The following is a 17,140-nucleotide window of genomic DNA, read 5'->3' as shown; positions in this document are numbered from 1 at the left end:
ATCTGTAGTTTGATTTTGATAAGATGGACATTTTTACTATGTTAATCCTAATGATCCATGAGCATGGGGAGTCTTTCCATCTTCTGATATCTTCTTCTATGTCTTTCTTCAGAGACTTGATGTTCTTGTCATACAGGACTTTGACTTGCTTGGTTAGAGTTATACCAAGATCCTTTCTATTACTTGTGGCTATTGTGAAGGGTATATTGTCCCTAATTTCTTTCTCAGCCCTTTTATCATTTGTATAGGAGGGATACTGATTTCTTTATTTGATTTTTGTATGCAGCCAATTTTTTGGAAGATGTTTAGTAGCTGTAGAAATTCTCTGCTAGAAATTTTGGGGTCACTTATGTATACTATCATATTATCTGTGAATACTGATACTTTGTCTTCTTCCTTTCCAATTTCTATCCCTTTGATTCCTTTAGTTATCTTATTGCTCTGGCTAGGATTTCAAGTACTATATTGAAAAGATATGGAGACCCAAGATAGAAAAGATGTTTTCTTCAATGCTGTCAAATACAAATAGCCAAAACACTAAGAACATTTATACAATTCCTGATTGTGTCATGTTTCTTGCTGTAGGTAGTTTATTGTATATATGTGTAATAACATAAATGTATATGTAGAAAATAAAAATATTTAATAAATAAAAGATATGGAGAAAATAGGCAGCCTTGTTATATCTTTGATTTCAGTGGGATTGTTTTATGTTTCTCTCCACTTAATTTAATGTTGGAGATAGGCTTGTTGTGTATTGCCACTATTGTGTTTATGTATGTGCCTTGTATCCATAATCTTTCCACGACTTTTAACATGAAGGGATATTTGTCAAATGCCTTTTCAGCATCTAATGAGATGGACATATGATTTTTCTTTTTCAATTTGTTTATATGGTGCATTGCATTGATGGATTTTCAAATGTTGTACAACACCTGCATGCCTGTGGTGAATCTTACTTGATCATGGTGAATGATATATTTGATGTGTTCGCAGATTCAGTTTGCAAATACTTTTGCATCAATGTTCATAAGGGAAATTGGTCTGAAATTCTCTTTCTTTGTTGGGTCTCTGTATGGTTTCTTTGCTTAAGTTTGGTAAATTTTCTTCTATGATTTTGCTGAAAATATTTTCTGGTCCTAGGAGCCAGGAACATTTTTTCTTCTATTCCCATTATTCTTAGATTTTGTATTTCCATGGTGTCCTTGATTTATTGGATGTTTGTGTCAGGAATTTTTCTATTTAATATTTTCTTTGACAGATGTATTGATTTCTTCAACTGTGTCTTCTACACCTGAGATTCTCTCATTCATCTCTTGTATTCTTTTGATATGCTTATCTCTGTGGTTCTGTTCTCTTCCCTAAGTTTTCCATCTCCAGAATTCCCTCAGTTTGCATTTTCTTTATTGATTCTATTTCCATTTTCATATCTTGAACTGTCCTATTCATTTTCTTTACCAGTTGACTGTATTTTCCTGTATTTCTTTGAGGGATTTATTCATTTACTCTTTAAAAGCCTCTATCATCTTCATAAACATAGACTTAAGGTAATTTTCCTGTGTTTAAGCTGTGCTAGGATATCCAGAGTTTGTTGTATTAGAATAGTTTGGTTCTGGTCATGCCATATCACCCTGTTTTGTTTGTTTGTTTGTTTGCTTGTTTTTTGTTTTTTGTTTTACTGTGTTCTTATGCTAATCTTTAGCCATATGGTTGTTCCTGGCACTAGCTAGTTTTTCCTGGACCCGCCTGGAATTCTTGGACATATGGTGGGAGTCCTGGGTCATCAGCTGGGGCCTGGATCTCCTTAAATAGCCTAAAGCTCTTCTTTGCTGGTTGTGTCCCAATTTGACCTATAGGTAGGGAATTAAGGTGTGGGTTTCTAACCTGTATGATCCTGGGTTCCTGCGGGTCTCCTCAAGATGGCTAGTAGAGCTGTGAACCAAAGGCTGAAATACAGAGTGATCCTCAGGATAGCAGGAGTAGCTAGCAGGTCTGGCAGTGGGAATCCTCTCCTCTGTCCTGGGAAACATGAATGGATGTCTTTCAGAGTTCATAGTATTACAGCATGCTATGCTTTATAGTCACTGTGCTGCTGGTGCTCAGACCCCTCTGGGTACCGCCATCTTAGAATGGGACCCTGTATGCTCCTATTATCCAGCTGGTGTGCACAAGAGAGATGAGTAGAATCATGACCTGGAGGCTGAGACCATGTTCCTGGTATCCCAGAGCTGTCCTTGGTGAGGCAGAAGGAGTCTAGTGTCTAGATGTTGGAGCTGTGTGTCCCTGGAACTCTGGCATTGTGTTCAGGTAGGCAGAAGGTGCTGGGTGTTGGGAGCCTAGGACTGTGGTGTGTGTGTGTGTGTGTGTGTGTGTGTGTGTGTGTGTGTGTGTGTGTGTCTTGAACCCAAGAGCCACCCAATCGTGCTTGAATCTGTGAATCCCTAGCTCCCAAGATGCCTCCTCTAGTCCAGGAAACACAGATGTTGGTGTTTTGGAGTCTTTGGCCAGGTCACTCATGTGGCCCACAGTGTTTAATCTTCTGCCGTGAGCCACCATCTTGGTGTCTCTCACCAGATATATTTATAAAAAGAGAGAAATCAATGTGTGGACAGGGTCCCTGCTTGAAAAATTATAACCTCTTTCAATCTATATTTCACAAAGTTAAGAAATATTTACATTATATTAACTGATTAAGCTATTTCATTCTCTATCACATTATCACTAATGTCCCCTTTGCCACCTTCTTTCAGTTCTCTGCTTTCCATATTCCTACTCATTCCTCTATTCCTTTCTCTTATTTTTCTTTAAACTGCTTTTGAGACTGAGTCCTAAACACTTTGCTGATTACTGATTAATATTTTCAGAAGACTGCTGCTGCTGCTGCTGCTACTCATGAACATTTTCTTTATGTATTTTTTTTTCTTTTCTTTTTCTTTTCTCTTTTTGGTTTATTTCAAGACAGAATTTCTCTGTGTAGCCTTGGCTGTCCTGGACTCACTTTGCAGACCAGGCTAGTCTTGAATTTACAGAGATCTGCCTGCATATGCCTCCCTTAGTGTTGGGATTACAGGCATGTATGACTGTGCCTGGCTCCTCTATGTATTTCTAATGGCTTGTTTAAATATAGTAGGATGTTGGAGAGTAATCTTTTGCTTTAAAAGTTCAAGACTCAGCCAGGAACAGTGGTGCATGCCTATAATCCCAGCTCTTGGAGAGGCAGTGGAAGGCAGATCTCTGTGAGTTCAAGGCTAGCCTGGTCTACAAAGCAAGTCCAGGATAGCCAAGCCTACAGAGAAACCATGTCTTTTAAAGAAATCTTCAAGACTCTAGAAGAATAGGAATAGGGGATGAAAGAATCAAGAAAGGATATGGTACAATGGCTACACAATTACAAGAGCAAAAATACAGTAGATATTTTAACAAAATGAAATAACAAAATTCACAGCATCACAAAAGCACAAAACCTCTACAGTAACAATATCCAAATGTCTTCAACAGGAAATGTGCATCTGGTGCATAACTTGAAACAATTTTTAAATGATACAAATTGTAAACAGTTCTGGTGTTTTCATCAGAAAGCAAAGATACCCTGACTTATTCTCTTTACTGTTCAACTCTGAAACAAATTTATTCTTGCCTCCATCTCTCAGACATTGTTAAAAGTTATTCAGTACTCCTTTGAAAAAAATCTATTCTACGTAGTTGAAATGAATTTCATTACAATGCTACCCCACTTATCAATCAATCATATACCCATCTTCTCAAAACTCATCTGCAAGATCCTGAGCAACAAACCATCAGATGGCATTTGTGGCAAATACTTTGTTTCCCTTTCTTCAACTTTCATTATTCTAGACATATTGAACTTTAGTTTGGCACAGAAAGAGTGCAGAACTAAACTGGGTCTTTCCAGAAACCTGTGAACCACTCCAACATAAAATGACCATCATATTTCCATTTTCCTGATTTTTTTCAGCTGTATAAGATCCTGTCTCTGTTGTGTAGCACTTAGCTATGACCTCTCTTTATTCCATCAGTGTGGAAAGTATTCCCAACAGCTTACTCAGATTTTAAAATGCATCTCTCCAATTTTTGAGTTGGATAATTTGGTTTAACTTCATGGAAGAGCATCATTTATAGAAAAGTTTCCATTCCATAACAACAGTAATTCTCGTAATAATTTCTACAAGTTAATGAGCACTCTCATGGGTACTATGAAAGTGTATTAACTTGGTTAACTCTAACTTATTTGTAGCGACTTGAATCCTTTTAGCAGTCTGTTCCCTGGATGTGTGTGGCTTTGTTTTTACAGAAGTGGTCGGCAAGGTAGTTTGCTGCAGAAATCTCACACAGGATTTGTTTGGCAAGATTTAAAATATGTGGTTTGCTCTTCTCTTGTGATTTTGTTCCCTTAAAATATGAGTAGATGTCATGTCTTGCAGGAATAACCTTTTCAAGTATGATTATAACATAGCCAGTCCCTCCCACTGCTTTTGCTTTCTTTCAATGTTCTCAGATAATTCTCTGATTTCAGAAGAACTATCTATAGTTTGATTCTGGCAATTCTTTGTTGCGATAGTTTCTAGTCCTAGCTTAAGTAAAATGTCTTGAGTTAGTTCTAAAAGAACTTTCTTTGCTTTTTTGAGTAAGGCAGGCGCAGAAAGGAGATACAGAAAAGTAGAAAGAGGGAAGACAGAAAAAAGTTTTTTCTTTTCAGTTTGTGTTTTTGAATAAAGGCTTTAAGCTTTTTGGAAAAAGAAGCTATTCTCTATAACTAATGATAAAAAACAAATATGCTTTGTAAACCACTTTGCTTTTTATCTTAAGTGGGTAGTCTTTGGCAAAACATTTATCTTTACCATGACCATAGAGTTATTTTAATATACATGATTAATGATCCAATAAAATCAAAATCTCCCTATTACTCAGCATCTTTATTTAAGAAAAAATGCTCACTATTTCCTAATTGCAACAAGTAAGATCTCTGGATTCTGATACTTTTTAATTAGGAAAGAAATTTTCTTTTAATTAGAAAAGGGTTTCTTGTTTGTTTGGTTGGTTGGATTTTTGTTTTTCATTATTTCTCAATAAGTTCAAGAGTGTCCTCTAGTGGAGAGAAACACTTCTGGTTTCAGCAGTTTTAGAAATGACTAAATTACATCTAATTAGATGCTTGCATTAAATGAAAAATGTTCCTACTTAAATGATTTGAATATGCGAGTTGAAGGGAAAATGTATTCTTTTCCCTTTAAGACATGCTCACTATGTGGCCTAGTTGAAAACCTGAGTGTGACAAGCATTGTTCTCATTTTAGATAGCAAATGATTTTTTATGATCAATTTTCGTGCTTCCTTCAGAACCTGGTGAGATTGAGCTGACGGTGCACCTTTTTGCCAAAGAGGCAGCAGAAGCATTTAGTGCAATTTACGGTAGCTTTTACAGATATCAACTGGCAGCAGCAAGAATGCCATTACATTCAGGACTCCAGCTCTGGCTGCCTGATACAGCTGATGTGCAGGAGTCTCAGGGCCATAGCTTAAATTTCTCTCCTGTTACTTGAAATAAATTAAGTAGAGAAGAAAATTAAATAAAGGTGTGTCTTTTCTCTGTAACTTCTGGAATTCTAACACTAATTACCTACATTTGTAGTTAAGCATTAGTATCAGAGATGACATGCAGAAATGGATTCTTTTTCAATAAATAATGGAAGAGGATGAAGAAGATCTGTGATGATAGGCTCTCTGTGTGTCATAGTTACAATTGCCTTATCAGAAATTGCATGTTACAGAAAACTAGAAACCCAAAGAAAGGATGGATATTAGTTCCTGATGGAAAGATAAAAACTTAGACTTAAAATAAGCACAGTTTTTTAATATGAATTCTAAGTCAGAAGACCTGGTGCCTATGAAACAAACAATGTTGAGCTAAATTGTAAACAGAGACAGCATTGTTTTCCCCTAGATTTCAGAGGGCAAATGGAAAAAAAATGAGTTAAATCATTATTAGACTGGAGGGATCCAGTTGCCTGGATTCAAAACCAGAATCCAATAACCCTGAAAGATGTGCCATAGACTGACAATTTATTTTCCACTACAAACTGTTTAAGCCTATATTCTTTTGGAAGCAGGATCTAATACTATGGCTTAGATTAGGTCAGTACCCCATTTGTAAATCTTGCTTCCATACACCAGCTACTATTCTATATGCCATTGTCATTCTTTCTCCTGCCAGTTTCCCTGCCCTTACTTCCTGTTTATTGGCTCAAATATTTCTCTTTCTTTCCTTCTGACTTTCTTTTCCTCAGGAGGTGGGCGTGGGGTGTTTCTGAGTCCCTATGCTACTTTACACAAGCTCTAAGATAAAAAATAATATTCTACTGTTAACAAACAACTTTATCTACTAGAACAAAAATGATCTGAAGTGCTTGTTTAATTCTCTAGAACCTTCTCAATTTGACAAAATCAAAATTCTGTCAGATAATGTCTCACATTTCTGCTGATGTGAAGAGACACCATGTCCACGGCAACTTTGAAACATTTAAGTAAGTAAGAGATTACTTCCAGGTTCAGAGAGTGAGCCCATGACCATGGCAGGAAACCCTCCTCCAGTGGCACACCTCCTCCAATAAGGCCAACCTCTTAATCTTTCCCAAAACAGTTCTACCATCTAGGGACCAAATGTTAGAATACTTGGGCCGGTGGATGCCATTCTCATTAAATTGTCACATGTAGCAACAAATCATAACAAAATGTAAGTATACTGTCTTTTTGTTGTTTTTGTTTTTTGTTTGTTTGTTTTCTCAAGACAGGGTTTCTCTGTGTAACCTTGGCTGTCCTGGACTCTCTTTGTAGACCCAGCTGACCTTGAACTCAAAGATATCTGCCTGCCTTGGCTTCCCTAAGTGTAGGGATTACAGATGTGATCTACCACACCCAGATGAATATACTGTCTTAAGAAAAGTAGAAATTAAAAAGAAAAAAAAAAAGAACGAGGGCCAGGCGTGGTGGCACACACCTTTAATCCTAGTACTCTGGAAACAGAAGCAGGCGGGTTGCTGTGAGTATGAGGCCAGCCTGGTCTACAAAGTGAGTTCAGGATGGCCAAGGCTGCACAGAGAAACCTATCTCAAAACAAAAATCAAAAACAAGACAAAAACAAAAAACAAAAAAATAAAATAAAGAAGGAAAGAAAGATTTACCTTTAAAACCATATTCTTCTCATCTGAATAAATATATGGCTGAATAAAATTTTAAAGTGATATGAAATTAGAAATTTATAGAAACAAAGTAAGTAGTAGTATTGGGAATTATAAAAATAATAATCTTCACTGGAGCTTTTTCCCAATGATAGCATATGAACCACCCTCTCCAGTGCTGAGAATGAAACTCAAGACCACAGACATACAACGGGAATATTCTACCATTAGCCTATGCACCAGGCAAGGAATAGCCATCTTTTAATGCACATCTGAGTAACTAACCAAACTGTCCTTTCATTGTTTTCTTTTTACCAAAGATATACCCAGATATAGGCTAAACAGCAAAAATGGTGAAGAAATGCCTTTGGTCATATGGTAGGAGAGGAGGACCCTTTCTTTCAGAGGTCTAGAAGAGGGGAGTAGGATAAAAGAGGGAGGGGGGATAGGAAGATACAAGTGAGAGGATAATAATTGGGATGTAATGTGAATAAATTATTTTTAAAGATAAAAAAGAAAAATTGATTGTCATTCTGTCATTGTAGCTATTTTTGTTGTTTTGACATTTTGAAGAAAATTGTCTGGATATGTTTTTAAATCCATCAAGTTTGCAGTTGCTGTACTTTGTAGCCTTCAGTTTTAAGAAATAAGTGGCACAGCCATATCTAATGGGAACAGCGAAAGTTACAAAGCCAGCACAGCTGATTGACAAAGATCCAGCAAAGCTGAGCCTTATGGTGCAGTCACCATTGTGCTGTCTTTCAGCAGTTGATCTTAATTTCCATGTGTTGCCTACTTGGGGATATTTTATTATTTGTACAAATTGGGATACTGGATTGATGTAAATTTTCTTTTTTAATAATAAATTTATTTTTATTTCATGTACATTGGTATTTTGCCAGCTTATACATCTGTGTGAGGATATCAGATCCCCCTGGAACTGGAGTTATGGGATGGAAATTGAACCTGGGTCCTCTGGAAGAGCAGTCAGTGCTCTCAACTACTAAGCCATATCTCTAACCCCTATGGAAATTTTCTTATGAATCATTTATGCCTTCTCCCAGGAATACTGCTTCCAGCTTCCCCAGGAAAGTCCTGAGCATACTACCCCTCCTGTTTTAGGGAGATATCCTTATCTGGCCTACTTAAAGATCTTCCTTATGCTCTGGAGGTTATGACTTAAATAAAGATTGCAGAGACCTTCTCATAAGGCTCTGACTCCAAGTTACTCTTAGCACATATGCCCCTGCACTTACTCAAAAACAAGATAATCGGAACAAATTAAACTTTAAAAGGTAACTCAAACCTGGGAGAGCAGGGGTGGGAGGACAGAGGGCTTGCAGAGAGAAGAGAAACCCTGGGTTGGGGCATCTCTATGACAAGCTGGAGACCTAGATAGCAGACAGGAGCTCTACAACAAGACCAACATAACCAACTAACCAGAGTGGGGGTGGGTACATAGACTGAAGCACCAACAAAGGATCATGTATATACTGGATCTAGGCCCTCTACACATATGTAGCTGAAGGGCAGCTCAGGTTTCATGTGGGTCACTTAGTAAGGGGAGCGTGAGGTTCCTCTGACATGGACTCTTTTGCCTACTTTCTGATCACTTATCCCTTGCGGGGCTGCCTCATCAGGTCACAAGGAAGAGAATACATTCAGTACTGATTCACCTTAATGCACTTGAGTGGGTTGAGTGGGCCTCCCATTTTCTGGGGAGTAGGACAGGGGAAAAGGGGGAAGCAGGAGGAGGGTGGGATAAGGAGGAGAGGAGGGAGAGAGCTACAATGTAAAGTGAATAAATAAATATTTTTTAAGATGAACAAAGTTTGGGGGCTAGAGAAGTTGACAGCAGATCAAATTAGCAGCCTCTTCCTAGCCAGTTGCACACCTATAATCCCAGCACTAAAGGAAACAGAGGTAGGTGGATCTCTGTAAGTCTGAGACCAGCCTAGTCTACAAAGCATGTCCAGGACAGCCAAGGCTACACAAAAAAAAACCTTGTCCCTGTCTCAATAAATAAATAAATAAACAACAACAAAAAAAAAACAAATAAATGCCTCTTGCTAATAGATAAACAATGGTTTGGATAAAGGAAAGAAGAATGAAGTATTAAGATCTCTCCTTTCTTAAGAAAAGTTAAGTCATACAGGGCTACTATGACCTCTTGTGACCAAGGAACAAAAGAACACCAAGATTAGATATATAAATAAATTCTACAAATATATAAAATATAAGCATTGTATTATGCCAGAAATTGAATAGTAACTGCAGCAGTTTTGGCCTGAAGATTTTTCCTGGGCCTAATAACAATTAGCACTACGACTATTAAAAGTTGATAATACACTACTTGGAACATAACAATCTTCACAGGCTGTCTTAGAGATTTTCTGTCTAGCGCCCTTGAAACCACAAGAACTACCAGACTGATAACAGGCTGTTATGCTTTGGCAAAAGATGCCCTTGAAACTACAAAACTGTCCAAAGTTGGCTTGTGGGCTTGGTGAGGGAAAATTACTATAAATGATATCTCTGTTCTGTTATAGTTTATCAATGATGACTAAACTTATGATCAAGAGGAAGTTAAAACATGTATCCAGGGACAGAAATATTATGATCTATGGTTTGTAACAACATGCATCTATCCCTGCCTATTAAGTTCTGTATAAATAAAGAAGCGCTCTGACTGCCAGTCAGTCAGGTTTCAAAACTACATCAACCCCTTTAGTTTATTTAATTTATGTGTAATAATACAAATGTGTATGTTTAAAAAGAAACATAATAAAATATTTTTGTTATTAAAATTATAGAGCCAAGTACACAAAATGCCTATGCCACTCTTTAAAAGTGGCTTCTGTTTTGTTTCTCCATATACCCTTTGATGTAATGCCTTGCGAAGTACATATGCCTTCTGTGATTCTTTCCAATAATTCATAAACTCAATCTAATCATGAGAAAACATCAGTGAACCTCAATGGAAGAATATTCTATAGTTTAATGAATCCTCTTCTAATTCTCATAAGTAGTTCTTATTTCATTTTTAAAATACCGTAAAAATGAAACATTTGATAAACTTGACAAACATGGAAAAGGCTTGAACAATTGTCTTAGATATTTCATTAAATAAGTGAAATGATCTAATTCTTACCAGCCAATTTGTTTCTTTTTAAAGTAGGCACAAATGATTTTATGTTGTGTTTCCATCATTTTTCTCCACAGGTGACTCAGCCAACCTCACCTGCCGAGCTTTCTTTGGTTACAGTGGAGATGTCAGTCCTTTAATTTACTGGATGAAAGGCGAGAAGTTTATTGAAGATCTGGATGAAAATAGAGTTTGGGAAAGTGACATTAGGTAATTTTTAAACTTTTAAACACATGCAGTTGGGAGCTGGTCGCAGAGGTGTACTCCACTAATCCCAGTTCTCCAGGGGGCAGAGGCAGGCAGATCTCTGTGACTTCAAGGCCAGCCTGGTCTACAAAGAGAGTCCAGGACAGCCAAGACTACACAGAGAAACCCTGCCTCAAAAAAAAAAAAAAAAAAGAAGAAAGAAAGAAAAAAGAAAAAGAAAAAGAAAAAGGAAAGAAAAGGAAAAAGAAAAAGAATAAAACCAAACCAAACAAACAAGAAAAAGGCTTTTTAATCATTTTGTCTTTCTATTATCATAACAGAAATATTGTAATACTAACAAGCAAAGAATTGTTAAGGGTGACTATGGAATTACAAAATTGGAGTGCCATTTGCAAAGAATTTAAGAATAATTCTTTTCTTTTGAAAAATGTTTATATTCTTTGGAATTTCATACAGTGTGTTTTGATCATATTCACAAACACACTCCACTTCTCTAGCTAATAGTAATTTCAAAAGGAACGTTTCACTAGTAGCACACTAATACCAAAATCATGGAAAATATCCAAGCCTGTTGTAACCTTAGAAAATCATTGCCCTTTATATTTATGAAAACATCTTTTAAAAGTTACTGCGAGGAACCAGGCATGGTGGCTAATGTCTGTACTCACAGCCCTTGAGAAGCTCAGACAAAAAAGCTGTCATGAACTGAAGGCTAGCCTGGGCACATTGTAAGGTTCAGTGCCAACCTATGCCAGAAAAAGACACTGTCTCTAAAAATAAATATTGAAAGGAACCATTAGCAAGAGACTAAATAGACTCAAACGCAATCCTTATAGTTTCCTTTCTTACATATTTAAGCTACAAAGTAGCATATGTAATACCTGATAAGTTGATGGAAGATACACAAGTTTCTTGTTATCTTTCCTACTCTAACATTAAGGTATAAATATTTATAAACAGGAAATAACAGGAGAACAAACATTTATATTTTTAGGTATCTATTTTGAGGCCATAATTTTTCTACTTCTTTATTAAATGTAGCTATATATTTATTCACTTACATTTAAGTATCAAGGTATTCAATGATGAAGCAAATTGTATTTGGACATAAAGAGTTAGTTCTCATCATAATCTAAATGAGCAAGGACTTTCATAATGATAACTAAGTTATAACCAAAACCAAATGATAATTATTTTCTATATATTCTTCCATATAAAGGTTGTATCTTCTGGCAACACATGAGGATTTAAGCAATGGTTCTCCTTTTTAAATGTCAAGACTTTTAAAACTTTAACAAACATATAAGAGGAATGTTTTCCAGTACAAAGCAAAAACGTATAAAACTGTCATACAAGATCATTTCTATTGGGATCTTCTCTCTGGCAACAAATATACAATATCTCACTGTGGAGTGCTCCAATTGGATTCTGGAATATCCAAATGGGCAATTCTCCAATATGGACAAAAATCTTTTTTGCCATTTTTCATATTTAAAATATCATTTATTGCTTAACAATACTTTTTGCATTTTAATATTAAGAAGTACCAAAAACCAAAACTGTCTAACATTGATTGTATGAGCTTGATAAAAGCTGTAGGAATTTGTTTATCTAATAATATATACATATAATTTATGTGTCTGTTTATATACATATACATTCATCCAAGAAGGACTTTGGAACTAGGAATAATGAGAGCCGAAAAAATATACCTAGTTTAATAAATTCTCCATGTGTTTGAGAGGTTGCTAAAATATATAACAATCAGATTTAGTGAGCATTTACCACTAATTTTAAAAGTCAGAATTAAATACCTATTGGAACTTTTATTATATGGTTTTATGGTTTCATATTTCTTTAAAACTATGCAGCTCATTTGTATCATTAGGAAAAGTAAGTCAGACTGGAGGTTTCAAATGAAATGTCAAAATAACTCAGAAATTTTCTTTCTTTCTTATTCTTGTTAAAAATAATCTGATATATAATTAGGCCCTTAGCCTAACATTTTAGAATCCCTTATCTCATTTTTACATCATATTTCTTCTTAAAGGAAAAGTAATTTGTAAACTTTCCTTCAAGGTCTCTCTCACCTCCTTATTATGACAGCATGATTGTCCTGCTAGGAGAGATAATTAACTGCAAGTTCATTAGCATCTGCAAAGACAAGTTTCTTTCTTAGCAGTGAAGAAGAAAAGGGCATGATATCATTTAATTAACTTAGCATTAGTCCATAGTCAGATTTGAAGCACAAACCCTGTAGGTATATTCTCATCAGATTCAAATTCATCTACATTTCTTTCTTTTTCATGTATGTGTATGTTTGTGTGGTTTTTTTGTTGCATTTCCCTTTATGTTTTAGAGTTCTTAAGGAACATCTTGGAGAACAGGAAGTTTCTATCTCATTAATTGTTGAGTCTGTGGAAGAAGGTGACCTGGGGAATTATTCCTGTTATGTTGAAAATGGAAATGGACGTCGGCATGCCAGTGTTCTCCTTCATAAACGAGGTGAGTGGAACCTTCTGTGCTCCAGGGTTAAGCTCAATGCTCAGTAGAAGGGAAATCATTGCAATACAGTAGAAAAGTATTTTTATTTCTTTTATTTTCCACATAAACCTAGCACAAGTAAAACAATCACATTAGGATTATGTCCATGTAGGTGTTAGTGAATTTATGTCTATCAACACACTGTTCAAAAGCCAGTTCTCAAGTGAAATCTGGCTAGCACCTGGCTACTTATCCCAATTCATTGAGGTTCTTAGAGAACCTTGGTATAGAAATGAGCTTTTAGGAAGAGGCAAGGAACAACAGGAAAAGTTTTGTTTTATGAGGAAAGTAATTAGCCCAAACAATTTCCCATCCCTGGGTATGTGACTCCCACTCCAGAAGACGGTAACTAATGTTTACCTCCTGTACTAGTTTCTGTATTTTTTAAAAATATACCTTTATTTTATTACACATGTGTAAAACAAAATGCATACAGCAAGGAGAACCATGTGACAATCATGAGAATAATGAGTACTATATATGTTACATTCATAGTGACTTGGATATCTGCATTTATCTCCTTTGAAGTAAGTGTTTTTCCTGTCTTGTTGGGTCTAGATCCCCGAATGAGATTCAATATCTGTCTTATCTCAACTCTAATAGCTTAACTTCTTTATCTTGATCTAAAACGATCTTGTCCCCTAACCAGCTAAACTTGGTTATAGAACTATACTATCTTGTCTTCAATGCCCCTCAGAGACTTGAGAAGGAATAAAACTTAAATTCCTGAGTGAACCAGCAGTGTGGGTTAGCAGTTTCCAAAATGTACAAATTGACTTAAGACAGTTTACTGCCTGACAAGTCACCCAATACACTGTATGACGTTGGAGCCTCATCTTCAGCTTTCTGGCCTAATATTTCTGCCAGACTTGTTCACAGGGCAGGAACTATTGAGGACTTGCTTACCCTGATTTGGCAGAGTGCAGCCATCGACTCTGCCTGCATCTAAGTTTCCATTTTTAGGCAGATTCTGTTAGTGGCCGAATGAGGACATTTTGCCCAGTCATTATTTTGTATTTTTAAAAAATTAGTATGACTTGCCTGTGAGTAAATCCTCACAGCAATTTGCATGTTTTTTGGTTGCTGGTTCACAAAACTAGAATAAAAAAGAATACTTCTTGATTTAGTCTAAGGGCATCTAGCTTTTGGGTTTTGTCAATCTAAAGATCACTTAGCGGTTAACATCTTCATCATTTAGGTGTAGCTTTCTTTAGAATTTAGTGTTGTGGGGGTCAACAACAAATCACAAAGGGACAACCATTATTACAAAAAAGAGAGCCTCATAGATGGATGACTAACTCAAACACTTGAGTCAAATTTGGATTCTTTGCCTTGCTTTAATATCAAATATATAGCCTAAGCAAGGTGTTCTCACGTGTCAGATTATGATATGTAGAATGGAGAAAATGTTATCAACTCTTCAGTGTTCTATAAACATAAAAGAAAATAACAAATGGGAAGGGCTTGATACAGTACCTACTCATGGACGATGTGTAATAAAATGGTATTTGTTATAAGAAATTGGTCATTAAAGTACCTTGATTTTTTTAATGCATCCAAGTGTGTCATGATTGGAAGGTTGTTCCATTAGTACAGGAATTGTGCCTGATGAATTCTCCAATACAGTATTTCTTGACATTCTAACACTGTATAATTTTTACATATATAATGTCCTCCCATAATTACTAGTCACTTATTATAAGTAAGATAGGCTGTAGTTGAGGGCAGTGTCTGAAACAGTAACTTTTTCTCTGCATAACCTTTACCAGCTTATACGTGTGTGTGTGTGTGTGTGTGTGTGTGTGTGTGTGTGTGTGTGTGTTTGAATTTTTTGAAATTAGAAGTGATTATAAAATATGACCTACGCTTTTGAGTTAGTGAAATTTTTCATGCAATAAGAGAAGAAAAATATTTTTCTACATTATGTTAAGTTAAAACATTATAGTCTACTTTTTCCAAGTAAACTTGCTACTCTCTAACTCAGCAGATTTACAATAATTTTAATTTCAAAGCACATCTTCAATCCTAGAGTCCTTGAGGTTTGAAAAGAAAGAGAACATTGAAGACTATTCCATACCTTTTTGGGAAACAGACTCTCTTTGAATAGTATTACTGAAAACTATTAATATAGACACCTTGACTGTCAAGGTGACTATATTATTAAGGTAGCATATTATGCTGTAATGTGAGGAGAGAAGAAAAGTAAAGATCAGCTAGCAATGTTTCTTCCTGTACTTTAACACATAGCTAAACAATAAAGAAATTTGAATGATGTCCTCTTGTATGTACAAAAGTAGCCTCCGTATTGAAAGCATCTTAAATAACATAGACTTAACTAATTATCCTGCCACAGCACCTTCAAAATAGTTTATCAGCTTATACTGGGTCGCATTCCATCTCTCGAAAATCTGTTCTAGCTTGGAAGAATCGGTTAGAAAGCATCTCCTTTTCTCTGGCTTTTCTATCACTTTAGACTTTTAACTGCTCTTTCCCTAGCAATCAGGTGTTTTATAGTAGTCATCATGACTCCACTGAACCTTTATTTCAACAGATTCAACCTCTTCAGCTCCTTCTACTCATTGTTCATTTATATTTATTATTCTATTAATTCTCTTGAATGTAGTCTAAATGAAGAGTTTAAATTAGTCCGTAAGAATTGAAATATGTTTTTAAAAATAGAAAATATTAATAAATACTGAAGTGTTTTGAAATAAAGAATTGAAGTAGGGAGAAAAGATTAGTGTACATATTTACGTATTAAAAATCTGTTAGTTTGGTGGCTAGTGAGTTAAGAGCACCTGTTATTCATGCACAAAACCTAAATTCAGTTCCCAGCATCCATATGGCAGCTAAAAACTATCTATAACAGCATTTCTAGGTGATATGATAACCTCTTCTGTCTTCCATTGGCATCAGGCACACACGTGGTACACAAATACACACACACACACACACACAATCAATCAATCTAAAATATTAAGTCTGTTGTTTTGGACACCATATATTTCCATTTGGAGCAAGGCATTGATGATAGTTAAGGGATTATTATAAGGAAACCAGAATGACACTGTATTGGATGTATGTGTGACACTAATAAAAGCTGGTTTTGTAGGCAGGCATGCATTTAGAAAGAGTCAAACACACTTTAGGATACTTCTAACATGTGTAGCCTAAGGTTAAGCATACAAAGCTACTAAAGCTCCCAATTATAGAAAAATACGGTTTGAAGAATCAATTAAATTGTTTAATAAGAAATGCCATTAATGTCTGATTATCTGAATACAAGAAAGACAAGTATGGCTAATTTTAGTTGCTCTCAAATACTTAAATTTTCCATAATGCTTTTCTAATTTTTTATTCATATGAACAACACTTTGTTCTTATTAAGATAAAATCATTAATCCCCAAAGAGTATTTTGAGTTTGTGTACTCTGAAGGTCTCTTCTTAAAGTGAATGTGTACCTTCTTTGTAAGAGAATTGAAACAATGAAGTCTGCCCTTGCAAAGACAATAAGGAGGCAGTCTTCCCTCAAAGGGCTCATTACATGAATGACCACACCCATCTTGAAAGGTCAGCACCTACAAAGTTCAGAAAGAGAGGTTTGAATCTTCAATGATAAGGTCCCTGAGAATGTCAGATTTCTGCCAGACTATCAATTATGCAATTATCAAATATTTTTTTACATTAGTCATAGGATCAATACTCAGTCTTCTCTAATTTTCTCTAATCTTCTCCAAATCTTCCTTGGAGAGACACATTATAATATTTTGTTGATGTAGATCAGTAGTTCTCAACCTTCCTAATGCTGTGATTAATTTTTATGCAGTTCCTCATATGGTAGTGACCCCCAACCATAAAATTATGTTAACTACTACTTCATAACTGTAACTTTGCTACTGTTATAAATCATAATACAAATATTTGTGTTTCTGATGGTCTTGGGCTACCACTGTGAAATCCAAAGGGGTCATGACCCATAGGTTGAGATCTACTGTGGATATACAACAGAAAGGTTTTGGCCTCTGATCTATGCACTCCTCCATTCATC

General features: G+C 35.7%; 1 protein-coding gene across 2 annotated transcripts in view; it reads left to right on the top strand.

The window, feature by feature from the left end:
- Il1rapl1 (interleukin 1 receptor accessory protein like 1) overlaps nt 1-17,140 on the top strand; it is a 1,408,761-nt gene that overhangs the window by 1,349,196 nt on the left and 42,425 nt on the right. For both annotated transcript variants that reach the window (XM_051140905.1, XM_051140904.1), the window contains 2 exons: nt 10,418-10,550; nt 12,907-13,052. In XM_051140905.1, the coding sequence (XP_050996862.1) occupies nt 10,418-10,550; nt 12,907-13,052 (279 nt within the window). The remainder of the gene's footprint in view (nt 1-10,417; nt 10,551-12,906; nt 13,053-17,140) is intronic.

The sequence above is a fragment of the Acomys russatus genome, chromosome X (assembly GCF_903995435.1).
Source record: "Acomys russatus chromosome X, mAcoRus1.1, whole genome shotgun sequence".
Lineage (NCBI taxonomy): Eukaryota > Metazoa > Chordata > Mammalia > Rodentia > Muridae > Acomys > Acomys russatus.
Note: the sequence above shows the minus strand (reverse complement) of the source record. Positions and strands in the feature narration are given on the sequence as shown.